This window comes from Notothenia coriiceps, unplaced genomic scaffold (assembly GCF_000735185.1).
Source record: "Notothenia coriiceps isolate Sejong01 unplaced genomic scaffold, NC01 NC01_scaffold00019001, whole genome shotgun sequence".
NCBI lineage: Eukaryota > Metazoa > Chordata > Actinopteri > Perciformes > Nototheniidae > Notothenia > Notothenia coriiceps.
Window position 1 is genome coordinate 1,009,687 of NW_011351702.1, and position 13,674 is coordinate 1,023,360.

The 13,674-nt window shown below is 41.5% G+C and overlaps 2 protein-coding genes across 2 annotated transcripts in view; one reads left to right on the plus strand and one right to left on the minus strand.

Moving 5' to 3' along the window:
* Positions 1-1,505: 1,505 nt before the first annotated feature.
* On the minus strand, positions 1,506-2,951 carry LOC104951732 (cell differentiation protein RCD1 homolog). The gene is made up of 3 exons (XM_010778464.1): positions 2,572-2,951; positions 1,804-1,989; positions 1,506-1,625 (listed from the first exon to the last, which is right to left on the minus strand). Exons 1-3 carry the CDS (start codon positions 2,587-2,589, stop codon positions 1,506-1,508), a joined length of 324 nt encoding a protein of 107 aa, XP_010776766.1. The 5' UTR covers positions 2,590-2,951.
* Positions 2,952-3,041: 90 nt separating this feature from the next.
* Positions 3,042-13,674, plus strand: part of usp37 (ubiquitin specific peptidase 37) — a 38,977-nt gene continuing 28,344 nt past the window's right edge. Inside the window, exons 1-7 of the mRNA XM_010778465.1 lie at positions 3,042-3,195; positions 4,070-4,304; positions 5,141-5,291; positions 6,199-6,287; positions 6,365-6,480; positions 6,749-6,826; positions 7,105-7,193. Of these exons, the coding sequence (XP_010776767.1) occupies positions 4,128-4,304; positions 5,141-5,291; positions 6,199-6,287; positions 6,365-6,480; positions 6,749-6,826; positions 7,105-7,193 (700 nt within the window). The 5' untranslated portion in view covers positions 3,042-3,195; positions 4,070-4,127. The remainder of the gene's footprint in view (positions 3,196-4,069; positions 4,305-5,140; positions 5,292-6,198; positions 6,288-6,364; positions 6,481-6,748; positions 6,827-7,104; positions 7,194-13,674) is intronic.

The window sequence follows — 13,674 nt, forward strand, 5'->3', positions numbered from 1 at the left end:
GTCTCCTGTCCCTGGTACAGACGCACTGCCTGAGGAAGGCTATGTGTATTTTGTCATTAACCTTTTTCGGACCACTTATTTATTTAGGTGACGATCCGACCTGCATGCTGCTACTCTGGTTCAAACTGCATCCAACAAATAATGTGATTTGTTTCCACCTTCCCAAAAGAACCAAAATCTGACAGTGTGAGATGTCTTTTTTAGCTGTTCTGTCGTCATTTCCGCACGCACGTCCTACGCCGGTATGCAGTGTTTTATAAATTGGAAAATGTCTGTGCGTATTTATTTGCTTTGTCCTACGTAAGCAACCTTCCCACGTGAATCCTACGCAAGGCTTTATAAATGAGGCCCCAGGTGATTTTGGATACTGTGATTAAGTTGAAATAAACCATCAAGACGTACCCGTCTTCCATGACTACATAAGGTCTTCACTAAAGGTATGAACTTTTGAAACACAATTCTGAAAGAAAATCTCTTTGCAGACTAAGCTGCCTAAGAAATATAACCTTGGATAAAACGGCCACCAGACTAAATATTTATACCCTCATATTAAACATTCAACTCTCACTGAAATTGTTTGCCAGTGAATGTTTGACAGTGTTCTGTATAATAATATGAATTACTTACATTTTTGTAGCGCTTTTCATGTACCCAAGGACACTTATAGATGATAGCAGAAACATTTGAAGAGTTTGCCAAAATTGTGAGCAAATTGTGTCACGGTATTAAACCAAATGTCCCGGTCCTATAGTTTAAGTAGCATTACAAAAGCTTTTTTCCGCCATAATAGTGGGGCATATATGCATCGTCTTTAACACAGGAAAACCCGCTTCAAATAGAAAAAAGACCGTTTTCCCTGTGCCAGAAGGCGAGTATCTCTTTTTCTCTGGTGTGTCACTTTAGACATCACAATTGCACCAGCAGCACCAGAAGTAGGTGAAGAGTGAACACATGTTATGCGTGTTTGTTTTTTTGTTACCGTTACTTATTTAGTCTCTTTTTAAATGTTCAAAGACAGAGTTATTGATTGTTGAAAAATAAAAAACTGTTAAGGAGTTTTAGTTCTGTTGAGTCATCAATGAAGTGTTTTTCATGACAACGATTAGCGAAAGAAAACTACACTGTTCTGGAGTCAGGTGGCTTTGAGAATTTGTTGTTCTTTGATAATTATAGAAAATGTTCAAACCCCTGTTGTTATATCACCGTGCGCCAGATAGCATCATATTGGAAGATGAATAGGTCCGCTACAGACAAAACATATTGTGACTACCGCAGAGTCATGTCTCCCAGGAATAAAGGCAGATTGTTACCTTTAACCTGATTTTTCCCTAGGGAAAGTATATTAAATTGATTGATTGATTGATATCCAATGAAGACAGACGCCATAGGTTAGTGGGTTATTTTTTCCAGTGGGAAAGGGAAGCTTCCTGTCTTCATCAGCATTAAAATAAATAAATGAGTTACAAAAAAGTAAAACAGCAATTTTTAATCGAATTAGCTTCCCATTACCTTGTCTCGGGGTGTGAGGCAACACACTGCAGAAGTGCCAGGGCATTGCACACCCTGTTGGACTGGTGAGCTGTAAGCGTAGGTGGGTTTATAGATGGATAGATGTTCACTATTTCCTAATGAAGAGAAAGAAAAAGACGAGGTACAAAATCAGTTTTTCATCAAGGCCACACAACAGCAGATATAATGAACATCAGAATCAGAATACCTTTATTTGCCCCACAGAGGGGACATTTACATACAGGTGTAGTGACTGAAGAGATACTACAGCTTGGGTTGGGATATGGTTCATACCTGCAGCAGGGCAGCAATAGTGCCACAGGAGTGCCAGAGCATCGGTGCCAGGTCTGGCACAGACTCTCGCTTCTTGCTAAGCTCCAGCAAGGCATTTTCTCTGGTCTCTGGACTGGACAACTCATTGATCCATTGGTAGATCTTCTCCCGGTCTACCTGGGCCAGGGCTGTGACGTTAGTTACAGCCTGTAAGGGGAAGGGTAGATATTCAGCAAGTGCATCGATCATCGACAAATGAATTAAGCCTTGGAAACATACTGTGTATCAATGTGATACCATTAGTAAAGACACTTACTACAACACATCATATATGTATAATATATGTGGGCCCATTCACAATAAGGCACCACATTATTGCTATGAAAATATATAAAAATGTGTCTGATTTTGTGAGTGTTTATTGGGAAGTTTTGCTGAGATGTTATTGCAAACTTTGCAGCCAAACATTGTTCATTGTGATCGCTATATTTTTAAATATACTCAATTTGTCAGACTGATTTTGGGGAAATACAGATAAATAAATATAAGCCATCTAGAATATCTACAATGGCTGAAACGGTGTAACGTTAACCATACAAAAATGGAGTCTTAGAATGAATGCACATATTTTACTCAGTGTAAAGATTGTAAACACAATGTGTATGTATAATAATGTCAGAAATTATTCGTCAAGATGCTATTAACAATTAAAGCCCAATAACAAAAGGGGGATGAGTGTTGAGACGGTTGATATCTTTCTGTAACGTTATAATGAAATTAGATACTCACAGCTCCCGTGGCCAGCATTCTCTGAAGCTCTTTGTGGTCCAACCGTGTTGTTAAACTACTGCTTCAGCTAACGTGTTGTGTATTGCCAAACTAATGTGGCAGCAATGAAACAAATTTGACGTAATTAACACAAAGTAAGGGCAGCTAGCCCAAGCTAGCTGCTAGCGTCAACGTCTTGACAAATGGAATCCGGTAGTTCCGCGCGCACATCAACGTTACAAGCAACGTAACTTCATTGCGGTAACAAAACGTTAATATTTTTGATCATTCTTGATAGAAACCAGCCTCGAAAGTTCAAATTTGAACGTTATTGTACAATAAACATAATCCAATGGCGAGTTTTTTTTGCGGGCAATGGTGGCAACCTAAATACATATAATTAAGATATCGCGAGAGCTCAGTCGGACCGGATCGGACGCACTCTCGGTTATCATTTCCGTTGTAAATGTTCACATTCCCGCCATCATCGCGCAGTGTTGCGAGGCGTTGTGTGCGGGTCCACTGTCAACAACATACATACTGGGAGCAGGTGAATGCCGGCAAAACAAACGTTCTGCTCTCGGAGGACCTACGACAACGATACCGTGAGATAAAAGTTTCTAGAAGAAAACACATAACCGACAGGTAACGAACTGCGCAGGTTTAACCAAAGGGTGACCCTGTTTTCATCCCCAAATTAAAATCAAGCAAATTAGCCAGTTAGCTAGTTCCCGCTAGCCTGCTAGCCAACTAGCTAATGTTGGCCTCCCCCATCCATTCAGCTTCTATAGATGGGGGGACGACCGCTACATCCCAGACATTCGGCCTGGCTGTAATGTCACCCTAGGTGCTTCTTTGTAACTTTGTCCGGTAGCTCAATTGTATGACGTTTATTATTGTAACAATTATGTCAACCAAGAAAATAGTAATGAGCGCCGGTCGCAGTGTCGTGCATCTTCGCTTTGCTGGGCTAGTTTGAAGGCTAATGCATGCAAGGCTGCATTGACTCTTACTGAAACCGCTAGCCAGCTAACATAAGTGGCTTAAGTTTTCCCACTTCGTGAGACATTCACCCCTGTTAGTTAAATATTTGCCGTGAGTTTATCATCTGTGTTAATATGAGCTGTTGTGCTAACGGTATGTGTCTTGTGGTCGACTTAAGTTTGTTGTGACTTTCAACAAGCGCTCAGTTGTACAACGTTGGCCATAGCGGGCTAGCTTGGATGCATTATAAATAGTTTATTAGCTGATGAACATATGTATACGTAACACAAGTTTTTTAACAACAGGTGCAATAAAAGTGCTTAAGATGTATATAAATCAGGTATGGTTTATCATTGAGTTCTTGCCTCCTTTTTTAAAGAAATGGATGGAATAATAACGGTTTTATGGTGGCAAGATGGTTAAAACATGTCCCTTTTAATAATCCATTCTATATAAACATTAACTGTGAGATGGGTAATATATGACACAATGTGGTTTAATAAACTAATTTAATTAGATTTCCTTCTTGTTTTAGGATTTGTTTGGTTACAAGTCCAAGCCTCCAAAGTGCACCAACTGGATACTAGTAAGCCATGTCAACCATAGTGCCCAAACTCTCCAGCGGTGGCGCCAGTGTTAAGATCCGCCTTACCAGCCTTGATCTGGGCACCACCAGATGGAAAGAGGGAACTTTTGAGATTCTGGAAAAGGACAACAAAATCAACCTATGTCTAAGATTTAACTGTGGTGGAGCCTCCAAAATTTTCCAGGTATTATTCAAACTCTGTTCTGGGTGTTTATTCAAAAATGACAACTACAAATGACTTAAACATAACGTTAGATTCTGAAGGAGTACCCTTTCTTAAATGTTTCAATGTTATATTTTGAGATACAGCGCTATCCAGACATCTGTCTCATTTGTAGAAATGTCATCAGAGCAGTAATAGATGAATCTCCCTTCAACCACTTATCAAAAGACTTTGGAAAAACAGTTGATATGGCAGCTGTTGAAGAGAAGCTTGTATAGCAAACAATAACATACCACCTTACTCTCTGCCTGTTCCTTAACTCTGCCGTTATTTACTTTGTCAATCTCAATGTTTTTAACGTTTGCATCAGCAATACTGTAAAATGTCCAGAAATTGAAGGTACAATTTAAGTTAGGAACACAATACAAAGACTATATTTCCCACATATACATAATAATTCCCACCAACATTTAGAGATATATTTTAGTATGGACTTTTGACAGTCATGGGGAAGGACTTATACATTTTAAGAAATGACAGTCATAAAGGAGAACACTTGCACATAAGTGAACCAAAACATGACCTAGTTTATTAGTTTTTGTCTGGCTAATAAGTGCTGCAATAGAGATCTAAGTACACTGTGAAAAATGCTACTTTTGGATGAGAAATTTAAAGTAAACAAATGGCTCGGAGGAAAAAACACGATTTAAGTAAACCGTTAAATGCATGGATAAAACCATGTAAATTACTTACTCAGCATAACACTAATGGGCTCTTAAAGTATACAGTTATTATTAATTGGAAAACATACTAATTGAATAAAACTACAACCAACGTATCTTGTATTGTTTTCTTAGCTGAACCAGAACTTGAAGACCGTTAGCCAGAACCTGAACCGTATCATGCTGACTTTGAAGGACAACAGTGTCATCGTCCTGGATAAGATTCCTCCAACTTTGCTTCAGAAGACTAAAGAATTTTTGGACAAACTGAAGACTGGAAAGCCAGGTAATTACACCACTGCTCATTTTTCTTTGTTCAAACAAAACCAGGGCCCCTCACTGATCCCTTCATTTTCTTATTTTGAGCTTCTGCTTTTCGTGGTTCTGTCGTTACTTCTAAGCACAACACGCACACTTAATGGCAGTTATTTGCTTTGTAGACTCCCATGGGCTAATCGTCATAATACATCAGATTTCAGTTGCAGAGGTTTTTCTGCTTTTTTGTGCCGACTAAATGTTTTGTTTTATGGTGATTGAACTCAATATTTTGAAGCAATTCAAATCAATTGCAATCTTACTCAATAGGTTTCTATACTGTAAACTTTGTTTTGCCACTATAAAAAAGCCATGCACAAAACTTGACTACAAAAGAGAATACTAAGTATTGTTTCAGTTTGACCTTAACTCAGCCTTAGATAAAGAATGGCCGGATTAGATGCCACATTGAAAAAAGTTTGTCCTGTTGCATTTCATTCTGATGAAGTTTGTCCTGTTCCTTCTGCTGCTGATACTGTGTAGTCTCAGCTTACATTTTGATTCTCGCTTTGTTCTTAAAGAAAATGGGTAAGTCTAAGAAAACTGCACTGATCTTCTCTGAGTGTATCTAGCGCCAATTTCTTAAAAAATAACCTTTTTATTATTTATATATTTGTATTCAGAATTTAATTTGAGAAAATCATCATACCTACTGGCCTGGTGTGGTCTTTATTTTTGGACACGTACACACAGTTTCTCAAACTTTCCAACAACTTCTAAAATTGAAATGAGCACAGTAAGTCAGGGATAATATCAATGGTGTAGATACAGGTTGTACAAGCGTATAAATACAATGTAATTGCTACTTGATTGATCAAGTTATCATTTAATTCACATGCTTTGTCCTGAGCTGCCATTTGTCCTTCTTGATTTTGCAGTTTTAAAATCGTCCCACGGAAGCGCAAACCTCAGTGTGCTGGGAAACCGAACTTTGAAAAATGACAGCAATCCTTCGGGGGAGAGACAGGTAAGCTAGAAAACAAAACCTCACTTAAAGTTTGAATGTAGACATTGTACCCTTATAAGATTCCTAACGTCTTCCAGACAACCCAGAGGCGTCAGAGTACAGAAGGCAGAGAGGAGACGACGCCACGGAAACCCCTGGGCAGCCCGAGCAGAGCCACCTCCACTCCCACCCGCACGGGACTCTCTGAGAACAGGTAGGATGGAAATTCATATTGTTGTTTATGGCAAGTTGTGTTTTGTTAACAATTTGTCTTTTTTTAAAGCAGCCAAATACAAGGCTATGTGTGCTCTATCCTCATTGGAGACAATTGAAAGGGTGCTTTTTGGACACTGGCCTTTAAACTGAGAGTCTTTCTTAATGCAGACTTCAAAACATCCCATTTTGCAGTTGATATGTTACTCAGTTAAGTCATGGTCAGTTCATGCTTGTGACATAAATTGTTGCTTGTCACTGTTTTTCAGGAGTGAGAAAAGAAAGAGACTCATCACCTCTGAAAGTGACCTGACTGAAGACTACCCCAAGGAAAATGACTCATCGAGGTAATAGCAACATCACTGCCCACATTGACCTGCAGGGCTTGTTGGATACACATGAATCCACCTGACTTCTGTAGGTTTTTGTCAAGATATGGTATCTAGGTTTTTGGTCTTTTTTTCTCCTCATCAGACGGTTACAAGAATTGAAACATGTACCGTGTTGTAATTAGTTTTATATCCATATATTATTTTGCTCGTTTGCCAAACAAACCTTAAGGTTGTTGATCAAAATGCAGAGACATGTTTGGTAACTTCCAAAAACCTGTGTATACATTTTTTAGCAACAACAAGGCCACTTCGGATCCATCCAGGAAGTTTCTACTGAGCTGCAAAGACAAGCTGAAGCAGTCTGAGGAGAACAGGAGCTCAGGTACACTTCTACAACAACACTGCCTATAAACGGCTGCTTAGGACCTCACTGTACACCAGGGGTGCCCAACCAGTCGCGGTCGATCGCGGGGAGGTTCCCAGTCAATCGCGAGATGTGTCTAAAAATAGAACAACAATATTCTGTTTTATCGTTAATGTCCTATAACAGGGTGTCCGCGGGGTCTTAAAAAGTATTAAAAGTTGATAAATAAATTTAGCGAAAATTAAGGCTATTAAAAGTATTAAACGGCATTTTCCAAGGTATTAAGAAGTCCCACAGCAACGACAACATGAAACACCCTTTAATTTACTGAAACGACAGTTCAGGAAACCCCCTCAAGGCGGCCCCATGCATAGCGCGCCGTAAAATGCTGCTTCTTATTTTAAGTTTCGTTGCCTTGCTCTGCTCTGTGGGGGAGGGGGGGGGCACTAAACGACCACGGTAAAGATAACGGGTCCCAGGTCCCAAGGTGGGTAGACCAGCATACGCAACGCTCTGGGGGGTCCAAAGGCTCCGTGTGTAAGCCCTATATGATCATTTTCTGATAACGATGAAATAGCCCCGCCTCCCTCTCCCCACGTCTCACAGGGACGAAAAGAGGGGGAGGAAAAGAGAGGCAGGCACTGTTTATTAAATATTATTATATTATTATACAGAGAACAGAGTCGTTATCAATTTGTTTTAAAGCTCAATAAATAACAAAGAAGACCTCTGACCGGCACTTTTCTAATTTTGTACGGAAGATTTAAACTTTAACGGACATGTTGACCGGCGGAACATTTTTTAACGGAAACTCTGCCGCACGGGGAATATAATTGGGACCCATAAACTCCTTCCCCTCGGATACCGTAATGGGTCGACGTTCGAGTTGTTGTCAAATATATAAAGATCAAGTTGTAAACAGTTAACAAAAACCAAATAACCAGTGTTATGACCAAAGATACCAAAGACTCTCAAAATGCCTAACTTTCTTGTCTCATGTCTTCGTTGTTCGTCGTATGACGTTAATTGGACTGGAAGGTGCTCTCCAACTTCAAGTCCACCTCCTCATCCGAAGTCATCGACACGAAAAAGTAAAGGTCCCCATTTTCGAGAAGCTTTGTAATCTTTGTCATAAACTGTTATTTGTGCTTTGTTCAACGTTTACAACGTTGAATTACGTTTATCAATGTGAAACAACTCGAAGTCGCCCCAATTGCGGTATCCCGAGGGAGAGTTTATGGGTCCCCCAATTTGTTTTTTTTTTTATCCCTGACCCCGACAGGCCCGATTCGGGGACCGTGTATCCTGCTACGAGACTGGCATAGTGGGAGTGTGTAAACAGCATAGCAAATGTTTTTCCTCCATATACAATTCGAAAAAGAGCAAGAATTATATCGATATAGATCCCAGTTATACACACTGCAAAATTTTTATCGTCTAGCAAACACTGGCCTATATCAAACCGAACCTGGGGTCGGCGATGCTCCTGCCGATATGCCATTTGAAATGCGTTTCCGTTTTTTCAGAAGGCAAGTGCTGTGTAAGCTAGTAATTCACAGGCAAGCTGTGAAATTTGGCGACCGACCGTTTACGACCTTTACGACATCATGTATACGGTCGACATTCGAACCGCGCGACGAGGGGCGGGTTTATGTGGTTTCGGTCGCTTCTGCTAGGGCCTCGTAACCAACGGCTACCAACGGAAGGACAAATAAGAGACGCCACCGCCGCACAGAGCGGAAGACTTATAGAGGTCCATCAGTGGTTCCCGGCCTTATGGCTATCCCGTGGACCCCGTTCACGGGTCCCGGAACTCGTTTCTCCGCGGAGTCACTGTTCTAATTTTGATTTTTTTTCAAAGAAAAAAGAAAAACGCCGCCGGCTGTTGGAGTGGAGCTAGTCATGTAACAAAGAGATTACTGTGAGTGAGAAGTGGTATTTGATTGTGTCGCGAAAAGATATCCCAGTTTAATTATAAAAAGATTTTTGGCAGAGTGTACATAGCGATTGAAATTAATTGAGTGCGTCGCCGCCCACATAATCGGCTTAAGTGGAGGCGGGGAGTGAGTACAGTGTAAACACCTGACCGGTTAGCCCCTTATGGCCCTCAAAAGGGCCACCCGGCCCGACAAACACCCGGCACTCCAAAGCGAGTCTCTTAACTTTTTTCATGTTATACGGCGCGTAATTCACCCGGACAGACAGTTAAATTTGGGCACCCCTAGAAAAGGGGGCAGGCGGTGACCCAAAACCCTCCCCCCCCCCGTACTCGCGAGTCACGGGGTCCCGGGACCTCCTATGATTAGGCCGGAACTCAGGGTGTCGTCTACCTTTTGCGGTGGAGAGCGGACGAGAGGGTTCCNGCTTAAAGACTGTATTTATCGTGTGAGTTTGGAAATAAAAGTTTCATATTCTGAAAGCCAAGACTTTGTTTGTTTAAAATCAAACAAAACACCCGAAACCCGAAAAAATAGTTTTTTATGGAAATCCACGTTTATTTTGAAATGAGCCGTTGCGACTTCCGACTGATTTCGATAGAGCGGGTCACATATTCACTTTTATGTTAGCTTAAGGGCAAGAGCTACTTTTTGGGACCTTGGACACCTGTGGGTCAGAAACCCTATACACCTACAAAGAGATTCTGTGCATAAACCTTTGAACTACTCCAGTCTCCCCTCTGGTCGTCAGCTGCATTCCTCCTGCTCCAACTTGTTATTGCTTTTCGTCTTTACTATTCCGCACACGACAAATGCAGTCTGACAGGTGTAATGGCAGGTATCAGATATCAATCCCCCTACAGGGAAGTTAAAGACAAACCACTCAACTAATTTCACAAATGATAAGTGGATAGTCAGAGAGAGGTCATTCCTATTCATTAGCCACAGTAGTTGTTAAATCTGCATTAGTATAATTCTGTTGTCTTTGGCATACCAGGGACATTGACATTGTGGCAGCTGTAAAGGTTGGATCAATTTCAAAAGCATCGCAAACTGAATAGCTCTGTGTTCCACTGTTACAAATGACGACTTTACCCTCTTTTTTGGCCAAGTTTAATTCTCAAGGTCTTTGCAGAGGGAGGACAGAGGAAAAAAAGAGGAGAGGAAGGGACAGTGAAAGGACTGCGCCCTGCATGCTGTAGTCATTAGTTTGTGTGGTGGGGAGCTTTATTGCTTCCCACTCGTGTTAAGTCAATCCAACAATTTACTCTGCTCCCTCTCCTCTGACAGTTTCATGTACGACTGTTATGTCTATGGACGTTTCTGGTCAATCAGTGCAATGTTCTGGATGGGTGAGCCAGCGGTCTGTCAGCCCTCGGGTTGAGGCCGTGCAACTCCTCGAGGCAACATTAGAGTGGGTGGGGCGCTTCATCTTTGAGCCCTTAGCTGGATGGCTGCAGGCCAGTGGCTAGGACTGCCTCCAGCTATTGATGTCATCGTGGCTTTTCTGGTATCAACACCCTGAGGATGTGTGCTCAGCTTAGCCCTGGTTGTTTGTTTCTTAAGGACAACATGTCACAATACCAATCCAAGACTTCCTGTGTCCTTATTTTAGCCACATCTAGCTGCTAGTTGCTAAACATTAGAGACATTAGGAGACACAAGCTAGATGAAGTGTAATCTGGCACGGCTTTTAAAACACTGATTACAGGGTCGACAACAAAGGCCTATTTTTGTGCATTAAAAGTTGCTGACCCGCAGCTGACGGGGGACGATTGTGTTTCACATGCTCCTGCAGGCTTTTCTGTCCTGCTCTCACAGCCCACAGCCACACATACTATCACATTTTCCACCAAAGGGCATCAGCTTCAGCGCTCCAACCTTCACATTGTATTTTTGTCTCTTTTGCATCTGGGCTTGCTAGAACATCACAATGTCACAAGGTCACAAGAGACAGCAGAAGCCTTTTTGAAACTGACTGATGTCACATTCTGGCATGATGTATCTCTGCAACATTTGGCAACAGGGGAAGTGACTGTCAGATCTCCAGATCCTCTCAAGTCTATTGACCGTCCATCACTGTCTCCCTGTTTTCATTGATTTTCCCTTTCATTTCTGCTCCCTACTCCCATACACCCAACTCATCACTCCTCACTGTCTTTCTCTTCTCTCACACTGTACATCTGTCTTTTGGACATCCAGGTGTCTCTTGATTCCTCTGAAGGTAAATATAAGTGACTGTCTATAGAGTGAGCAGAATATGTCGTTGACAATCTCATTCTTCGCAATATCTAATAATAATCATATATTTATGGCAAACATTAGGTATGTCATGAATACTGAAAACGTGACAGTATTGTTTTACTGCAGGGGGGGAGGCTTCCAGGAGGGGAACATGGTTATTTGGTGTCAGCCGAACTAGACATTAACTATACCATTTGAGAGGATAAAATCATAAATAAAAACTGAATTGTTTACAATCTCACTTGAAGAGGTGCTGACCGCAAAGTCTGGCAGATCTGCCAATAAGACACGAGTAATTGTGATAAGATTGGAAGTAACTGGAGTTGATTTCATAAGTAACTGCTGTTGCTCCATTTGCCCTGTGGATTGTCTTCTGCCACAAATAGTATTTTGCATACCTGAGGATCACCTGAACACTATAGTATTTTGTGAAGTCTCTTAAATTGACAACATGTAAAGTTCAAATTATAAGACATGTGCTTGGTAATAATAAAAACACAATTTAATATTCTATTATAAAGTATTTATTTATGTAATGGTTTTCCCTAAAACTCAAGCTCTCATCAACAATAACTCCCAGGAATTGTTTACTTGGGACTTGAGTATGGGCTCAGAACAGTCTCATAATACACACATGCACACAGAAAGATTCAAACTTGTATTTAATTATCCGCAAAAGGATTCACACTTGTATTTCCGGATCCACACTTGTGTTTTTCAATGCACACACAATGTGTTGCGTTTCATATACAGTAGGCCTACATGTAAATAAAATCAAAATACAGAAAAAAGTTTTACATGTGTAATTTTGATCCACACATATTTGTTTTCCGTTTAAAACCTCTGAACCTGCAAACACAAACTGCTTTCTGTGCATGGATCGCGGATTTGCGGTGCATTCGTGTGTGGGTTTTTTTAGACTCCCCTGACGGTCACCTGATTCGTACTTGTAATTGTTTCTATAGCCAATCAGATGTCTCCTCAATTCTAAGCCAATCACATGAGCGCGCCCCCACGAGGGTATGATTTATTGCGTTCATGACGTAGCGCTTCATATACGCATTTTGCGCTGTCCGGAGCTGACAGGTCCATGGAGCCTGGCCTGCCTGCAGGCGCTAATCTCAGGACACTTCCACCAGGGCTCGACATTAAGGACTGCCCGATGGCCCGGGGCCATCTAGTATTTAGCTCGGGCAATGAAGCCTCACCTGCTGGTTGCCCGATCGGGCAATCTATTATGCCAGTATCATGCAGCTCGCGGATCCAGTAATGAGTGACCCGACAGTAAAACTAAACATATCTATAACTAGTTTAGGTAGTTTGAGAGGTAATTAAAATAGCTACGAGTGATATTCTAACCTGAAGTGTGTGTTTTGTCCGCTCACCGCTGCATGTGATCATGCAGAGCTGCGTGTCGACTCGTCAGCAGCAGCTGATCTCTCTCTCCCGTCAGATTAGACTTCACTCACGTTTATGTCCATATCGATCAGATCCAGCTAGTTCTAGCTAATGATATGACTACCTGCTTATTAAAAGACACCTAAACAATAAGTGTCGCTATGCAACTGGGTGAGGCCACAAAGTATAGCGCAGCATTATGCATTTGTTTACATGCCCACCGGAACCCTGAGGCATTACCAACAGATCAACGCACAATCAACCCATACAGGGCATCTCTTTCTCCACATTAAGTGTTAGACATTAGAATTGACTATTCTTGTCTGTCACATACTCTTCTTGTCTGTACACTTAATGTGGAGAAAGAGATGCCCTGTATGGGTTGATTGTGCGTTGANCAAAACAAACATTATTTACACTATTATGGCCCCTGTTAAAAATGTTTGTAATGTTATCTACTGTAAGTTGGTCGAATGAATGCTTCCTCATCCGGAAGCTGACCGAGCAAACCCGAGCAGCAGTCGAGAGGAGCCGAGCGCATCCGCGACGTCGGAGTTCCCGTTAGCCGGCAAATCTAAATCTCTTCGGTCAAAATAATTTCCCTTTAGCGCAATACCGCTTCAGTTGCACCACTTATGTGACAGACAATGAGAGTATGTGACAGACAATAATAGTCAATTCTAATGTCTAACACGTAATGTGGAGAAAGAGATGTCCTGTCTGGGTTGATTGTGCGTTGATCTGTTGGTAATGCCTCAGGGTTCCGGTGGGCATGTAAACAAATGCATAATGCTGCGCTATACTTTGTGGCCTCACCCAGTTGCATAGCGACACTTATTGTTTAGGTGTCTTTTAATAAGCAGGTAGTCATATCATTAGCTAGAACTAGCTGGATCTGATCGATATGGACATAAACGCGA